Source organism: Hipposideros armiger, unplaced genomic scaffold (assembly GCF_001890085.2).
Source record: "Hipposideros armiger isolate ML-2016 unplaced genomic scaffold, ASM189008v1 scaffold_213, whole genome shotgun sequence".
NCBI lineage: Eukaryota > Metazoa > Chordata > Mammalia > Chiroptera > Hipposideridae > Hipposideros > Hipposideros armiger.
In genome coordinates, this window is record NW_017731563.1 from 461262 (window position 1) to 478285 (window position 17024).

At 37.7% G+C, this 17024-nt stretch overlaps 1 protein-coding gene across 1 annotated transcript in view; it reads right to left on the reverse strand.

Annotated features, from left to right (window-relative positions):
- The window catches only part of KDM5A (lysine demethylase 5A), a 94036-nt gene extending 77248 nt beyond the window's left edge, over nt 1-16788 (reverse strand). The window contains exons 1-5 of the mRNA XM_019654045.1: nt 16151-16788; nt 13527-13604; nt 11755-11877; nt 3226-3396; nt 662-796 (exon numbers count right to left, since the gene is read on the reverse strand). Of these exons, the coding sequence (XP_019509590.1) occupies nt 662-796; nt 3226-3396; nt 11755-11877; nt 13527-13604; nt 16151-16315 (672 nt within the window). The 5' untranslated portion in view covers nt 16316-16788. The remainder of the gene's footprint in view (nt 1-661; nt 797-3225; nt 3397-11754; nt 11878-13526; nt 13605-16150) is intronic.
- Between the last annotated feature and the right edge of the window lie 236 nt (nt 16789-17024).

Consider the following 17024-nt stretch of genomic DNA (forward strand, 5'->3'; position numbering starts at 1 on the left):
ACGGCGTAGGCTGCAGCCCCTGCTGCAGTGGGTTGCCATGGGCTATCGTATGTGGCCAGCAGCCAGCGTGAGCGGCAATAGCCGCTCTGAGCGACCGTCCAGAAGCCGGCGACTGATGTGCCTTGCCCAGGAAGAGCGCAATGATGGTGCCAACTTGGGCCAGTGAAGCAACATCCTCCACAACTAGACTGAAGAGCAAAAGGACAGCAACTTATTTGTTCCCCTTCCCCCAATTCCCCAGCGCTGTTCCCATCCCCCAATTACCCAATAAAAATCTTTAAAAAAAATCCAAAAACTTATACTCTGGTTTTTAAAGGAATAATAAATGAAGTATAAAGCCACCTTCCTAATCCTCTCATTTTTGCTAACTATGAAAATAAAATGTACTAGAATTCATTAACATGTCTATAAAATTGGACCTACAGTATCCCGGGTCATCCTTTGATTTGTCATCCCTGATAAGCACTGTCCAAAATTAACAAAAAGCTTTCTAAAGCAAATCAGACTGAATTTTATAATTTCTTCCCTATTCATCTCAAAAGTAAATGAAAAATGGATCTCTTCAAATTTTAAACAACAGAATGTGAATGGCCTCCCATAACCAAATTCTGCAGTCAAAGCACTTAAATCTCCTGTTAAAATAGCCCATGGAAATTGATACCTGAGACTTGACACGTCTTGTTCTCTTCGGCAGAATGTTCATTCTTGTGCCGGGCTCTGGGGAAGTTTGCACATCAGTGCCAAGAACCTCAGGCTCCACTTTTTCCTTAAGATCTAAATTAGGCATTTGTACACCCTAAAGAATCAAAGCACAGAAAGAGAGCAGATTCACTGATAAGAGCTCAGATTTGAGACTCGGAGAAAAATAATAAATTTCCAATAAATCCCTAATACTGTTAAGAAACCAGATAATTCTCCCACCAAATTGATCTACAGATTCAAGACAATCCCTATCAAAATTCTAGTAGGCTTTTGTAGAAATTGAGATGCTGATCCTAAAACTTATATGGAAATGCAAATTGTTTAGAAATTATGAGAAAAGAACAACAAAGCTGGAGGATTTACACTACTGGACATCAAAACTTACTATAAAGCTATAGTTCTCAAGACAGCATAGTATTGGTGTTAGGGTAAATACATAGATCAGAGAGCAAAACAGAGACCCAAAATAAACCTACATATTTAAACTCAACTGATTTTCAACAAAGGTGCCAAAGTAAATCAATGGGAAAGGGGTAGTCTTTTAAACAAATGATGCTGGTACAACTGGATATTCATATACCCCTTCCCCCAAATAAAACTTCCATACCCTGACCTCGTACTATACAGGAAAAAGAAAAAAAAAACTCAAGAAAAAATACCTCAAAATAGATCAAAGACCTAAACATAAAAGCTAAAACTATACAACTTCTAAATGAAAACGAAGAAAATCTTTGTGGTCTTGGGTTAGGAAGATTTCTTAGCTATGACACCAAAAACGATCCATGGCGAGGAAAAAAAAAGTACCATTATAAAAATGAAAACATAAACCACAGACTAGGTATGAGAAAATATTTGTAAAATCATTTTCTGATAAAGAAGTTGTATCTAGAATATACAGTGAACTCTTAGAACAAGTATGAGAACAACCTATTTAAAAAAAAAAGATTTGAACAGACGCTTCATAAAGGAAAATATACGAATGGCTAATATGCACATGAAAAGATGCACAACACCATTAGTCATTAGGGAAATGAAAATTAAAACCACAATGAGATACCACTACACACCCACTAGAATGACTATAAGCAAAATAACTGACAATACCAAGTGCTGGCAAAGACGTGGAGAAACTGGAAGCCTCTACATTACTGGTGGGAATGTAAAATGGTTCAGCCACTTTGGAAAACAGTTTGGCGGTTTCTTAAAAAGTTAAACATAAACTTACCATATAACCCAGCAATTCCACTCCTAGGTATCTACCCAAGAGAAATGAAAACATATGTCCACACAAAGACTTGTACATGAATATTCACAGCATTATTCATAACAGCCATAAACTGGAAACAATCCAACTGTCCATCAACTACAAAACGGATAAACACATGTGGTCTATCCACACAATGGAATATATTCAGCCATTAAAAGGAACGAAGTACTAATACATGCTAAAACATGGATGAGCCTTAAAAACATAAGGCTAAATGAAAGAAGCCAGATACAAAATCACATTGTATGATTCCATCTATGTCAAATTTCCAGGAAAGGCAAAACTATAGAGCCAGAAAGTAGATCAAGAGTTGTCTAGGTCTGGGGGTAGGAGAAGGAACCAACTACAAAGGACCACAAAGAACTTTTGAGGGGCTGGCCGGGTGGCTCAGTTGGTTAAGACTTGGCTTAAGAGCGCAAACTCTGAGCAACAGGGCCGCCGGTTTGATTCCCACATGGGCCAGTGACACTGCGCTCAAGCTGAGCTGTTGCTGAGCTCCAACAGGTGGCAGCTGGTGTAAAAACAAGATTGCCTGTTCAATGGTGGGCTATGCCCACCCACAACTAAGACTGAACTCGGCACCTTAAGCTGAGCTGCCACCCAGATGGCTCAGTGGATAGAGCATGCGCTCTTAACAAGGCTGCTGGTTCGACTCTCACATGGGATGGTGGCTACGCCCACCCACAACTAAGATTGTAACACAGCACCTTGAGCTTAGAGGCCATGAGTTGCCAACAGGCAGCCAGATGGCAACTGGCGCCCTCCACAACGAAGACTGAAGAACTTGTCTGTTCCCCTTCCCCAATTCCCCAACACTGTTCCCCTCCCCCAATTCCCCAATAAAATCTTTAAAAAAAAGGACTTTTGGGGCTGATGGAAGTGTTCTAAAACTAAACTGCAGTGTATAATTTATTAAAGCTTATTGACTGTGTACCTACGAAGGGTGAATTATTCAGTAAATTATACCTCAATAAAGCTGTTAAATAAATGAAATCAAGAGGAGGAATTTTTCAAAACGCTTAAACAAAAGGATTTATTTTAAATAAATAAGAAAACAGCCCTATTAACCTTTATCTTGTAAACCACCAAAAATAGCTGATTTTAAACTACATCTTGCTCCCCCAAATTCTGGTACCTGGAAAAATCTTTTTCAACTTGCTATGCATAGCCAACTGCTAACTTATTATGGTGAACAGTCTAAAGTTTATACTTGGCAGACTGGAATTATCCATTCCTAAAAAAATGATGCATCTCACCATAAGGCTGACACCAGATTGGAAAAGCTCATATGGGTAGAGAATTCTTTCATAGTGTGACTTCAGAAGAGACCCAGTTCCTTTTCCTGGCAGATATCCCAAGCGGCTACCCACTTTAGACCACTTCTTCTCTTTGGTGACCATTTCAAAACCTCCTTTGCTGGCAACAATCTGAAAAGTAAGTAAAAATTATTTAGGGAAAGAAGATACATACATCTTATCTGTTGAATATGAAAATTATTCTAGGCCTAGATTTCCTATTTCCTTTCAACAAATATTTGACAAAACTGAAACCTGTCAGCATTTTAAAGTATAGAATAAGAGAACGATATTTGGAAGTTTTAAACTCTATTATTTAGTGTTATCGTGCCTACCTTAAATGAACCAGGCATTTAAAAACATTTCATTAAACATTTACACTTTGTACGTTATACACCTTGAGAAAACTAAACATATGTCTGTATTCCATATCCTCAAAGAACTCAAAATATAAAATAGGAATACAGACCAAAAATAGACATGAGAATATGTTATATAGTACAAAAGAAACATAATCCTAAAATTAGAAAATGTACCAAATAACTTATAAAATTTAACAAAAATATCAACCAAACAATGGATTCAGAGGATATTTTCAAAAAGAGGCTATAATTTTTCAAAAGGAGAAAAGTTTTACATGGAAGACTGTATTATATTATATGGAAGATTATTGCAGGAAGATCAGATTATAGCTTTACTGGAATGTAACAAAGAATATATTAAGGTAGTAAACGATGAGATAATTTGGCCAATTTGGCTGAATGCTCACATCAAACCTGGCACTGTATAGAATATATATGTATCAAGGCTCCCTTGTCTTCCAGAAGCTGATATTGACATCTCTCACACTCTAAAATATAGGCAGTTTTCAGTTTCACTAACAACAGAATAAAGAGGACTGTGACATAATTATTTGAACTCAAAATAATTATCCTCTTTGAATATACATTACTGTATTTTACTATACAAAAGCGGAGAAAAATTAAATACAGAATTACATGATCCAGCAATTCCACTTCTAGATATATACCCAAAAGAACTGAAAGCTGAGATTCAGACAGTTACTTGCATACCAATGTTCACAGCAGCATTATTCACAATAGCCAGAAGGTGGAAACAATCAAAATGTCCATCAAGAAATAATGGATAAACAAAATGTGGTCTACACACACAATGGAATATTATGCAGACCTAAAAAGTAATGAAATTATGATACATATGACAACATGGATTAATCCTGAAAACATTATGCTAAATGAAATAAATCAACCACAAAAGGATGAATATTGTATGATTCCACTTACATGACATACCTAGAGTAAGCAAATTCATAGAGAAAGTAGAATAGAGGTTTTACCAGGGGCTATAGAGAGGGGAAAGTTCTGGAAATGGATAGTAGTGATGGTTGTACAACATTTTGAATGTATTCAATGCCATGAAATTGGACACTTAAAATGGTGAATTTTTACGGGCCGGCTGAGTGGCTCGTTTGTTAGAGTTGTCTTGGAAGCGCGAGCTCTGAGCAGTAGGGCTGCTGGTTCGGATCCCATGTGGGCCAGTGACGCTGTGCCCTCTACAGCTAGGATGGTGAGCAACAGCTTGACCTGGAGCTGGGCTGCCGTGAATCGCCGGTGATGGCATAGGCTGCAGTGGGGCTGCCATAAACTACTGCTGAGTGGCCGGCAGCCGGCGTGAGCTGCCATGAGCAGCCGTCCAATGGCTGGCGACCGATCTGCCTCAGCCAGGAAGAGCACAATGATCACAATACCAACATGGGCCAGTGAAGCGATGTCCTCCACAACTAGACTGAAGAACAAAAGGACGGCGACTTGTCTGTCCCCCTTCCCCAATTCCCCAATGCTGTTCCCTCCCCTAATTCCCCAATAAAATATTTTCTAAAAAAAGGTGAATTTTATGTTATGTGTATTTTACCATAATATTTCTAAAAAGGCTAAGAGCATGTACTCTGGAGTCAGACTGCCAGGGTTCAAATCCCAGCTCTGCTAATTAATAGTTGTATGACCTTAAGTGAGTTATATAATTTACATCTCTGATTCCTAGCTATTATTTAAAAAGTAATAATAGCAGTACCTACACTTCATTATGAGGCTCTTGTAAAGACAAATGAAATAAACAAACATGAAAAGCACCAGGACACAGGAAGTGCTACATTAATGTTAGCTGTATTATAAATGTCTATGTGTATGGGCAAGTGTGTGTGTGTGTGGGGGGGGGTGCACATGCTATAAATAAGTGAAGGGAAATGTTTCCAACTCTTATGCTCTAGGATGCTATTATAGACAAAGATGAACCTACAGTCAAAGCAAAATTTTCTACTAGTGAAATATCTGAAAGCTTGATAAAAACACGTAAGTTCATATGCACAAGAGTTGAACACATCTCTAATTCTTCAGCTTCTCTATCATACCCTCAAAGAAGCTCCTCTGTTAAGAGCTAACCAGGAGAAAATTATAAAGAGAAAAACATTATTCAAACTTTGTAGTGCAGAAAAAGACAGAATGAGGGTGATTTAGATAAAAGGCTGTAAATGAACGCAAATAAATGAATTAGAACGCCTTTCTTTTATATCTTTCCAGTGCTTCTATACTGTCCACTACTGATCTAGGTGCTTGAGATTTATCTCAAAAACAAAGATATTTGCCCTCTTGGAGCTTAAATTCTAGTGGGAGAAGACAGGAAATTAAACATATATAAAATTTTGAAGTAATAAATCCTATGGAAGAAATTTTTAATAACAGTTAAAAAGAAGAGTAGCAGAATGAGGGTAAATTGGAGTTTTAAACAGTCACGAACAGCCTTGTTACAAAGGTGATATTTGAGCAAATACGTGAAGGAGGTAAAGCAGTACCCAAGCAGGGAATAGCCGGAGCAAGGGCCTAGTTAAGGAGCATGCCTAGGGCCGGCCGGGTGGCTTAGCTGGTTAGAGTGTGAGCTCTGAGCAACAGGGTCACGGGTTCAATTCCCACATGGGTAAATGAGCTGCACCCGAGCTGAGCTGTCAATGGGCGGCCGGATGGCTCAGCTGATGAGAACGTGTACTCTTAACAAGGTTGACTGTTTGACTCCCGCAAGGGATGGTGGGCTGCACCACCCACAACTAGATTGAAAGCGGCAACTGGACTTGGAGCTGAGCTTGTGCCCTCCACAACTAAGATTGAAGGACAACAACTTAACTTGGAGCTCATGGGTCCTGGAAAAAACACACTGTTCCCCAATAAAGTTAAAAAAAAAATCCTGCTTAAAAAAAATAAAAAAAGAAACATGCCTCATGTTTGAAAAACAATAAGGAAGCCAATGTAGCTGACAAGTGAGGAGGATTAGTAAAGGAAGTCAGGGAGGAAATAGAAGCCCTCACAGTAATCTTTATTATCCACTACAATTATCACCAATAATCTGCTTTGTATTCAAAGCACTTCAAGCTAAATTTCCATTAGTAATGATATGTCTCCATGGATCCAGTCATGCTTTCCTACCCACTTCTGATTACTGGCACACAGCTGTGAAAATGACAGCCAGCATAGCAAGGTATGGCCAAGGAGTAAGACAAAGCTATCTCACACACACACAAAAAAAATCAAAACCATGACTTCGGCTTCATTAGCACAATACTCTAACAATCTAACCAAGCCTAATACTATAAATATAAAACCTTACACTTGTTTTTCTCCAGCTGACAAATTCAAAGATTACCATGCATAATTTCAAAATATGAACCATTTATTCCAAACATTTGCCATAAAATATATCACTTAAGAACCATGCCCTACCTATAAAAAGATACACGGCATGCACTTGAATTGAACACAATGAAGAGAAGCCCCTAGTCAAAACTTGACCAAAGAGTAATGTCAATCAAGGCCAAAACATCAGTCCAATAACAAACTAAGTCTGGTTAATAAGGGATAATTTTAACAGACATAAAGTAGTAGCAGTATTATACTTAAAAGCTCCGTCTCACAACTCCACTAAAAAGACAGTAAAGGAACATAAAGGTATATTCTCAAGAGAAAAAACAGACCAAGAGAAAGCAGGTGTATGAGTGATAACCTAGCAGGCAAACAACAAACAAAAAACAAAAAACCAAGCACCTGCAATAGAAGAAAGCCAAGAAGCAGCTTTTGCAACATACTGTAGAACCTGAAAAGGCTTAAGAAATGGATGCAGTAGTACCTGTAAAATTAGGGGTGGCAATGAATAGAGAACAGGATTGGCTGAAAACCTGTACAAAAGCAATTAGACCACCACCAGTCAGCACAGCCAGGTCCTTCTCTAGCGCCAGCAAAAAACTGGAGATTTACTCTCAGGAGAGTTTGAAAAGAAGGCACTCTACCTTAAGAAAGAAATGTTAAGTAAACTATAGGATCAGTCTCATAGTCTAATCAGCCTAATATTCTATCAGGCTGTAGTCTAACATCCAAATAGTAAGAGTTCAAAAAGAGAAAAAAAATGGAAGAAACTGTCAAAGAACTAATACAAGAAAAGTTACAAGAACTCAGACATGCGTTCAGATTAGAGAGATTATCAGTATAATAAAAATATTAAATAAAAATAAACACATGCCAATGCATATTACTGTGAAATTTCAAACCACTGGTAATAAAGATTAGATCCTAATGTCTTCAAGAAAAAAAAAGTCACATACAAAGGAACAAGAATATAGCATCATTCTTTTCAACAGCAACACTGGAAGCTAGACGATTATGTAGTAAAGCTGTCAAAATACTGAAGTAAAATGATTTACAATTTAGTCTTCTAACCCCCACCAAACTACCAATCAAGTTTTAGAACATTTTTAGACAAGCAAAAAATTTACATCCAATTTACCTTCTTGCTCATGAAACTAGTAAAAGTAATGTTTCACCAAAATAGGAGTAAACAAAGTAATAGGAAGACTTGAAACAAGGAGAGGCAAAGGGAAATCCCAGAATGGTAATATTGAAAGGAGTTCCAGGCTGACAGCTGACCTCAAAAAACAACCAGTCTGGACTGGAATAGGAAAAAGAACTCCAGAGGAATGGCTCCAAGAAAATGAAACTGATACAGTTATCTGATGGGTAAAAGCATACTGAGAGATTTATACTTCTGCTGGAAAATCTGAAAATAAAGTTTTCAAAGTTACAAAGAAAACATACAAAATGAAAAAAGGGAGGGAGATTTATTATAAAAATTGGTATAAGGAAACAATCACAGCATACTACAAGGCTCAGGTACAAATTGTATTTTTATTTACAGTTGCAGTAACAATTTTTAATGAATAAAAATTGACTGAATTACTCTAGAAAAGAGTACGGGACCTGAAATATGTAAGGATTTAGATTTCTTACACCCATCCCCATTTCTTATTTTTTAAGATTTTATTGGGAAATTGGGGAAGGGAAAAGTGTTGGGGAATTGGGGAAGGGAAACATTGTGTTTTTCCAGGACCCATCAGCTCCAAGTCCAACTGCAGCTTTCAATATACCTGGGGGGGGGGGCAGCCCACCATCCCATGTGGGAGGCAAACCAGAAACCTTGTTGTTAAGAGCATGTGCTCTCACCAGCTGAGCAATCTGGCCGCCTGTTGGCAGCTCAGCTCGGGCGCAGCTCACTGGCCCATTGGGGACTCAAACCAGCAACACTGTTGCTCAGAGCTCCCGCTCTTAACCAACTGCGCCTCCCGGCCGGGCCCCCCCCATTTCTAATAATACAAAATCAGTATATAATATTTAAAACTGAAAAGTGAATAGCATAATGAATCTATTATTTGGAAATAAAAAGATCAAAATCAGAAACAGCTAAAAGAAGTGAAACTGGTTAGCTCTGCGGGTGGGAATGGGAATGGAGAGGTAGAGAAGGGAGAATGCAGGTTTTTAAAAAATATATTACTTTGACAAAAAAAATAATAATTTTAAAGGGCTATAATGAATGTTCTTTGCCATACTGATTATAAACAGTAATTGTTAGGGCCGGCCTAGTGGGATGGTGGGCTATGCCCACCCGCAACTAAGATTGAACAGGCACCTTGAGCTGAGCTGCCCTGAGCTGCTGATGGGCGGCCCATGGCTCAGTGATTAGAGCAAGGGCTCAGTGATTACAGTGTGTACTCTTAGCAACAAGGTTTTCCCGCACAGGAATGTGGGCTACGCCCACCTGCAACTAAGATTAAACACAGTACCTTGAGATAAATGGCCAGGAGCCACTACCAGGGAGCTGGATGGCAACTAGACTTGGGAACTGAGCTAGCTGCACCCTCCACAACTAAGATTGAACAGCAACAACTTGGCTGTTCCTTCCCCAATTCCCCAATAAAATCTTTAAAAAGTAAAAATAAAAAATAAGGGAAAAAGACAAAGTGATTTAATCAAAATAGTGCCAATTTAATGACTCAGAAGACTGAAAATTTGTTTCCCATTAAAAAGCAGTCAGAATTCAAAATCATGTCTATCATAACACAAACTCAGAAGATGCTCATCAGCTGTCAGCCAAAAAAAAATTTTATAGGCATACCTAACAACCTAAAAATATCAGAACTTTGAAAATTTTCTGCAGTTTTCATCCTGAGCCTCTTGCTAAAAAGTAAAATGGCATGCTAATGAAATATTTACCCAGTGATAAGAGGTTAGAACAGTGTTACTTCTGGGGAGAAGTACTGACTGGGAGTGAGATGAAGGAGCCTGCTAGGGTGCTGTAAATGTTTTATATCTCGATCTGGGGGTGGTGGCTCCACGAGTGTATACATATATAAAGATTTATCAACTGCATTGAGAGGCAGCAATCTCACTGTGACATTTAGGGAACAAAAGTATTATGAAGGGGCCAGCCGAGTGGCTCAGTTGGTTAAGAGCTCGCTCAAGAGTTTGAGTTCTGAGCAACAGCAGTTCGATGCCCGGCCCAAGCCGAGCTGCCGCTGAGCTGCCAAAAGGTGGCAGGATGGCTCAGCTAAAAACAAACAAACAAACAAAAAAAAAAGTATTATGAAGTATTAAAAAAATAACTACACGTCAAAATTTGCCTGCCTTTTATCTTTAAATCTCAGTTTTATAAGCATTCTCAAGGGATAGGGGGAAAAAATGTTCATAGGGACTTGAAAGATAAGACTGCAATAAGCCTCAGGACAATCAAGCTTAACCTTTAATTAACATACTTGCAATATGTTCTCTAAGTACTTCAACAAGATTATTAGTAGTATTTTCCCTTTGCACAAAAAGGAATTGGATTTTTCAAGACAGAGTTAAACAGTCCAGATGACAAATGTTACATAAAATTGTGAACTAGGCATTCAAATTAGGTTACTTCTAAAGACCCTTTCTAATTTTGAAATCCTACAACTCTGTATAACCAACAATGCAACCTAATTTACCATCAGATTAAACCTAATGTTTTATCTTTTAATTGTCAAAAAAGAGAATTCTTAAAACAAATTTTTTATCCTAATAGTTCGCTACAAGATACAAGCCCACCCCTCATATCCACTGTAATTTGCCCTTTGGTATCATAGGTTTTCATACAATTGAAGTAGAAAATTCTCAGCACAGTGCTTAATTACTGACATCATTACCTGATTGATAAAAGAAACCTAGAGCTATATTTTAGTATAAGATTACATTTCCCAGAATTTTTAGTATAAAACAAAACTTTTAAGAGAATTCTGACCTGACATTAATTTTAAAATGTATTATAAAAAATAATTTAAATTATCATCACTTTTTTCCATAAAAGTAAAGTCTTCCAAAATTAACCTTGCAATTTAAATGAGAATAAAAGTTTATTTCAAAATAGTATATCAATCATAGGATATGAAAGGCCACAGAAATAAGTGGTTTTGCAGAATTCCTCAGATAATGAAGCTGTCTTCATTCACAAGTTAGAACAATCATAGATTTTTACTATTGTATAACAAAACAGGTCTTCAAGGTATTAAATAAACCCTGGTGCAAGTCATTTTGTTTTTCATATTAGGGAACGTAATGTTACAAAGTTTACCTAAATTTAGACAAAAATTAGTCTAAACACTTCCTTAATTTTTCGAGCTACTGTTCATTCTACTGGATACTGCTGGCCTCCATTAACCATTAACACTATTTACAGGTATTAATGCAACTGATATGAACCACATGTAAGAATGCTGAGTAACATGAATCTGTTTAATATACCAAATTTACAATTAAGAAATAGGAAAAAAGATAACAAGCTCATCATAAGACATTATACACTCAACACAAAGATATTGGTAGGCTGGTGTCATTTCTTTTGCATTATCGTGTATCACAAAGCCTACTAATCTGAGTCCTTAAATATTAATATCATAAATTATAAAATAGCTTGACAAATAACTTTAAGATCTCTCATTTCCATTTAGTCATGCTTGCATTTCATTATCAAACAAATCCTACATAGGAAGTAATGTTTCCCATCTAATTTATTTGAAACTCCTAATGTTATAAATTCACTAGCCTCTGCTCCAATTTCTAAACCAAGTAAAAGCCTCACCTTGCTCAAAGCATACAGATCCAGGATTTTTCTCTCCACCACAGGGATCTTCAAAGTAGATCCTTGAAGCTCCCAAAATTTTGCTAGTTGATCTAAGAAGTCCAGTCTCACTCTGGTCATTGCCTAAGATTAAAATACAGAAATTGCCAATATATGGTGATGGAAATAGAGCTGACTCTGGGTGGTGAACACACAATGTGATATATATTGGGTTGCTGGAAAAGTCATGATGTATTTTTTCTACATTTCTCATTGCAAAAATGCGTCCTGACTTTTCCAACAACCCAATAGATGATGTATTACAGAACTGTACACCTGAAATCTACGTAACTTTACTAACAATTGTAACCCCAATAAACTTTTAAAAAATTTAAGGACACACACACAAAAAACAAACAAACAAACAAAAAGCCCAGGAATTAGAAACATGTTACGGTTGAAAATAAATGAGTTTTACTTAATAATAAAGTTTTACTTAATAAATTTCTGTAAAGAAATTCAGACTTTTCATTATTACTTAGTCCAACCCTGTAAAGTAAGCTAATAATAAAGCAGCAAAATATTTCTAATAAACTTTATTCATTAAGGTAAAAAAAGTTACTATAATATATGTGAACAGTTCTCATATTATCAATCAAAGTAATTTTTTGGAAGAAGTTTGCTTAACTTTAAGCTAATTAGAAAATTTAGTAAATCGGATTATTTTGTTTCTAAGCATTGCGTCTGCCATCTCATCTGTAGATAATATATGTACTTAAGGTACAACAACTCTCTACCTCACTGATATTAAGATCCTTCATGAAGTATCTAATTACAAGACTAAAGAAAAAAGAAATGTATTAAAATCTCAGAAAATGTTTTAGGAGCATCAAGAAAGAAAAAAAGAACCCTCAGCATGACATATGAGCCTTAGCTTAGATTTCTCTTTTGTACTCTGAAAACAGTTTTTTACCACACAGGCATGTTCCGAAAATCCGGCATGGGGGGCTGGGTGTAAAAGGTGAAGGGATTAAGGAAGTACAAATTGGTAGTTACAAAATAGTCACAGGGATGTAAAGTGCAGCATAGGGAATATAGTCAACAATATGGTAATAGCTATACATAGTGCCAGGTGGGTTTCAGACTTATTGGGGGGATCACTTCATCAATTATATAAATGTCTGACCACTATGCTGTACATCTGAAACTAATATAAAATAATATTGAATATCAATTGTAATTAACAAATAAAAAAAGACATTTTATAAGTGGAATCACTGAAAAATAAAGACAATCTAGCAGACAAGAAAAATAATACGTTAAGTAGATTAGTAATAGTTAAAGTGAGATCTTAATAAATCAGATTAACAGTCCTGGAAAAGTTCTGCTAAAGCCAAAAAAACAGACTCTGAAAACTAGGTTTTTTTGGATAGAATTTTTAAAACTACTTTCCAAAGACCACAGGAGACAGGATCTTCCAACATTAACAAAAATTTTAGAATAAAAAGCACTGAAGAAAGTACAACTTAAGAATTCCAAATCTCTGAAGCTAACTAAGCTGTATATTTCCACTATGAAAAAATAAGGCTTGAGACAGTCTCCCATAATCCCAGTTAAGTGAAAAACTAACAACGGCTTGAAACAATTTTTTTAAACCAGAAATTTCCTTCCACTCAATCCCAATGAACTAACATGAACTCTGAGCCCGGGTACATGAGCTTCTCAAAGTTCTCTACCTGGAGCCCTGACATAAAGATTGAATCAGGAGGCTGAAGTGGCTATATAACACTCACCTCAAGTTCATTCAGGCGCTGGACTCTTGGAGTAAAACGAAAGCTTTTTACTTCACATGCAAATGGAGGTTGCCAATCCTAAATAGGAAGATTTTTAAGCATGTTGGTATATAAGCAAGGAATGCATTATTCCCTTAATTTAAGGGGTGAGTTGTCAGAAATCATGATGATAACAAAACAATTTATAAGTCTTTTTTATTGTAGAGACAGAAAGAGTAATATTTTTAGATAAAATACTACTTATCTCCAATCACTTATCTCTAATAGTCTTCATATTAAAATTATTTTATCTATAAATCCTCAAATCTCACCAGTCCCATTATTTACATCCCACAATTATGCTTTCCCCAATTGCTCAGTATGCAGTGAGCTCATCATGCATCTCAACCCAGTGTCTAGTAAACATCATAGTTTACAAATTAAAAAGAAAACAGAATTTGAAAGAAACAAAAAAGGGTACAACTGAAGATTAAAAAGTAGTATTTTAAAGTGCTTATATAATGGGTAATGTTTCTTTCATTTATGTGTAATGTGACACAGCACTTTACAGTTTGTTATATAAATGTTTTGTTCAAAGCCCAGCTTCTGGGCACCCAAATATTAAATACATAAATAAAAATAAGCAAACCCACTAGAACAAGAACAATTTCCAGACTGGAGATGTGGTGTAACTGAAATGAGATAGCCCATTTCAAGTAGGGTCCTAGAGAACATAGTTTGATTTGGCCTAAATAATAAATCTGTTTAAAAATCTAGTAGTCAAAAAAATTTACCTTACCTTGGAAACTAAAGAAATTCACAAATATTGAAATTTTCAATAATATGACACATAAAGAGAAAGGATGTCAATTTTAATAAAAAAATCTTATGTATTTTTGTGGGGGGGTTTTTTGGGGTTTTTTTTTTTTTTTTACCAAAAGGAACCTTGAACAGAGTTTCTAATTCATGAAGGCAACAGAGTAGATGAAAATATGATTTAGGAAACACTGCTGTGCTTAGTGTTTTGATAGAAAAAGAGTTAGGTGAAGCTTCTGGAGGATGGCAATGCAAATATCATCATCACTCACCATAGCAATTATCGGTTAATGCTTTGCTTCTAAATGACAGTCTGTAATCTTAATCAAATTCATTTAGCCTAACGGGAGTGGCATGTCTAGGTTTTAGAAGCAAACAGACTGATCTAGGTACAAAATCTACTTTGCCACGTACCCAAAATCAAACATTTCATAAGTTATTTAGCTTATCCAGACTTGCCTCATCTATAAATTGAATTTATTTACCTATTAGGGCTTCAAAGAATATTAAATGAAATAAGTTGGTGCTAAATTAGCTTCTCCCTCCTCCCACCCATCTAAACATTTTATTTATTGTGGTGCACACCACTCTAGTAGTCTGGTGAGAGCAGCTGTTTTTTAAAATGCAACACGGGTAACAGTACTTAATATTTTAGTTTTATTACTAGTAGACAAAACATAAAGCAAGTCATCCCTTTAAGAAGCAATAAGGCAACAGTTCACAAACTTTAATGTGCTTTAAGAATCATCTGCAAGTTTCCCAGCTCCTGAGTGGATGGATTAATAACTTCTGGTCAACCTCTTCTCTCTGCTTTGGTTTGTTTGGAATCTAAATAAAACGACTTTTCTAAGGGGGAAAAAAATCACCTGCAAATACTTGCTAGCAAAGCAGATGCTAGACTTTCCGCATTCAGAAACTGATTCCAGTCTGGGAACTGGGCTTAGCGATTTGCATTTTAACAAGCAGCCGGTTGACCCTGGTGCAGGTGCACCAGGAACATCATTTGGAAAGTACTGGTCTAATGGGTAAAAAAATCTTTTGACCTTGAGCAAATCACTCGACCTCTTGGGGAACTACTTCCCCCCAAACAAGGAGTAGTATCTGCTTTCCTCACCTTAAAGACTGAAGGTAATTAACCTATAGGCAAACCCGGTTATTTGCAATAATTGCGATTCGTAAATCTTTGACCCATGGTTCCTTATATCAAAAGATTTCAACGTTTTCTTCCACATCCATCAGTGATACAACCTCTACACTTTCAAAATAAATGCTGCTCCTCTTTCCCTGGGGAAGGCTTTTTCCTTGCAGTAGTAATCAGCACAGGGTTCTTGTTTGGTGATACCATCCTAGGGGACAACTAGAGCTCAAATTACCGTTTAAGAAACCTTAGCCCTGCGATGAGGCCTGCAAATATTTAATAAATTAAGCGTTAATAGGGCTGGAATCAACAGCCGACGGAGGGCATTTTTTAATATCGTACCGTAATGAGGATTGAACAGGAGTGTAGGACGTGTCATGCCATAATACTTCTAACACCTTATCCGCCAACGAAAGGCCTAAAGCCTTTTGTCATCCTTGCCCACAATCCAAAGAAGTATCAATTCCCAAGTTCTAGGCGGAAAGGCCCCAGGGACACCACTCTGTCGCGTTCAGACAAGCCTACATCAAAAGAAACCAAGGCAAAAAAACCAAGGCAGAAACCTGGCTTCTAGTTGTTGAGAAATGAAGGACAGTGAATATGAAAGGGCAGACAGACCGGAAGAGTAAAGCTAAACCAAGCGTATCTACTCCCCCACTCTTTCTTCTCCCTTCTCCTCAGAGGCCGGTACCTTGGGCGGTCGGATTTTGCAGATGCCGGTTTTCTCCGCCAAAGGCCGGATGCGGCCGATAAAGCTGAGCGGGTCGGTGAACTCTTCCCAGCTAGGCTCAAAGACTGGGCACTCCGGTGGTGGCACGAACTCCGCCGCGTAGCCCCCAGTCCCCACGCCCGCCATGGCAATACCCAGGGGGCCCCCGTGAGGGAAACAAGCGGAGAAAGGGTGGCTGAAGCCCACCAAACCCTTTCACGTCCCCTGACAGGGACCGAAGCTCATCTTCTCGGACAAGAACTGCTCAACACAGGAATACCAGAAACGCTTCCTCCCCTCGTTTGTTATTGTTTCCTTCGGGGCTTTTCCTCACGGGGCCAGGACTTTCCGGAAGTTAACGTACTGTAAAATCCCTCCGCCACCCCAAGAAACAGAATCCCTCCGCAACAACGCGACGCCTCGTCGAACCACCTTTCTTCTTTCTCCCTTTCCCGGCAACCCAGCCGGGTTCCTTGTTCCCTGTCTCCTTGTCCGTGAAAGTTCCGCGCTCCCGACGACTTCTAGAGGCACACCTTGAAGGTCCCGCGATCTCGCCTATGAGAAGAAGCCCTCGGAAGGAGACAGACCGTGCTCTTCCGGCGCGGAGGAATGTGTAAAGCCCCGGAGGGCAGAGGTTCTGCTTCCGGCGAGGTGGGTCCGGTTCCCCCTTTGTGTATAAATGACCGGAAAAATAAACCCAGCTTAACATTAGCTACCGTACTTCACTGCTAATGCGTCGCGGCTTGTTTTAAGCTGCTTGTCTGTCGTTTTCCAAGTAACTAACTTTTCCAGGTTCTCTCTTTTTTGTTTTTTTAGTCTTTTGACTATTAGTGTCTCTCTCTTTCGAGTAATCTCA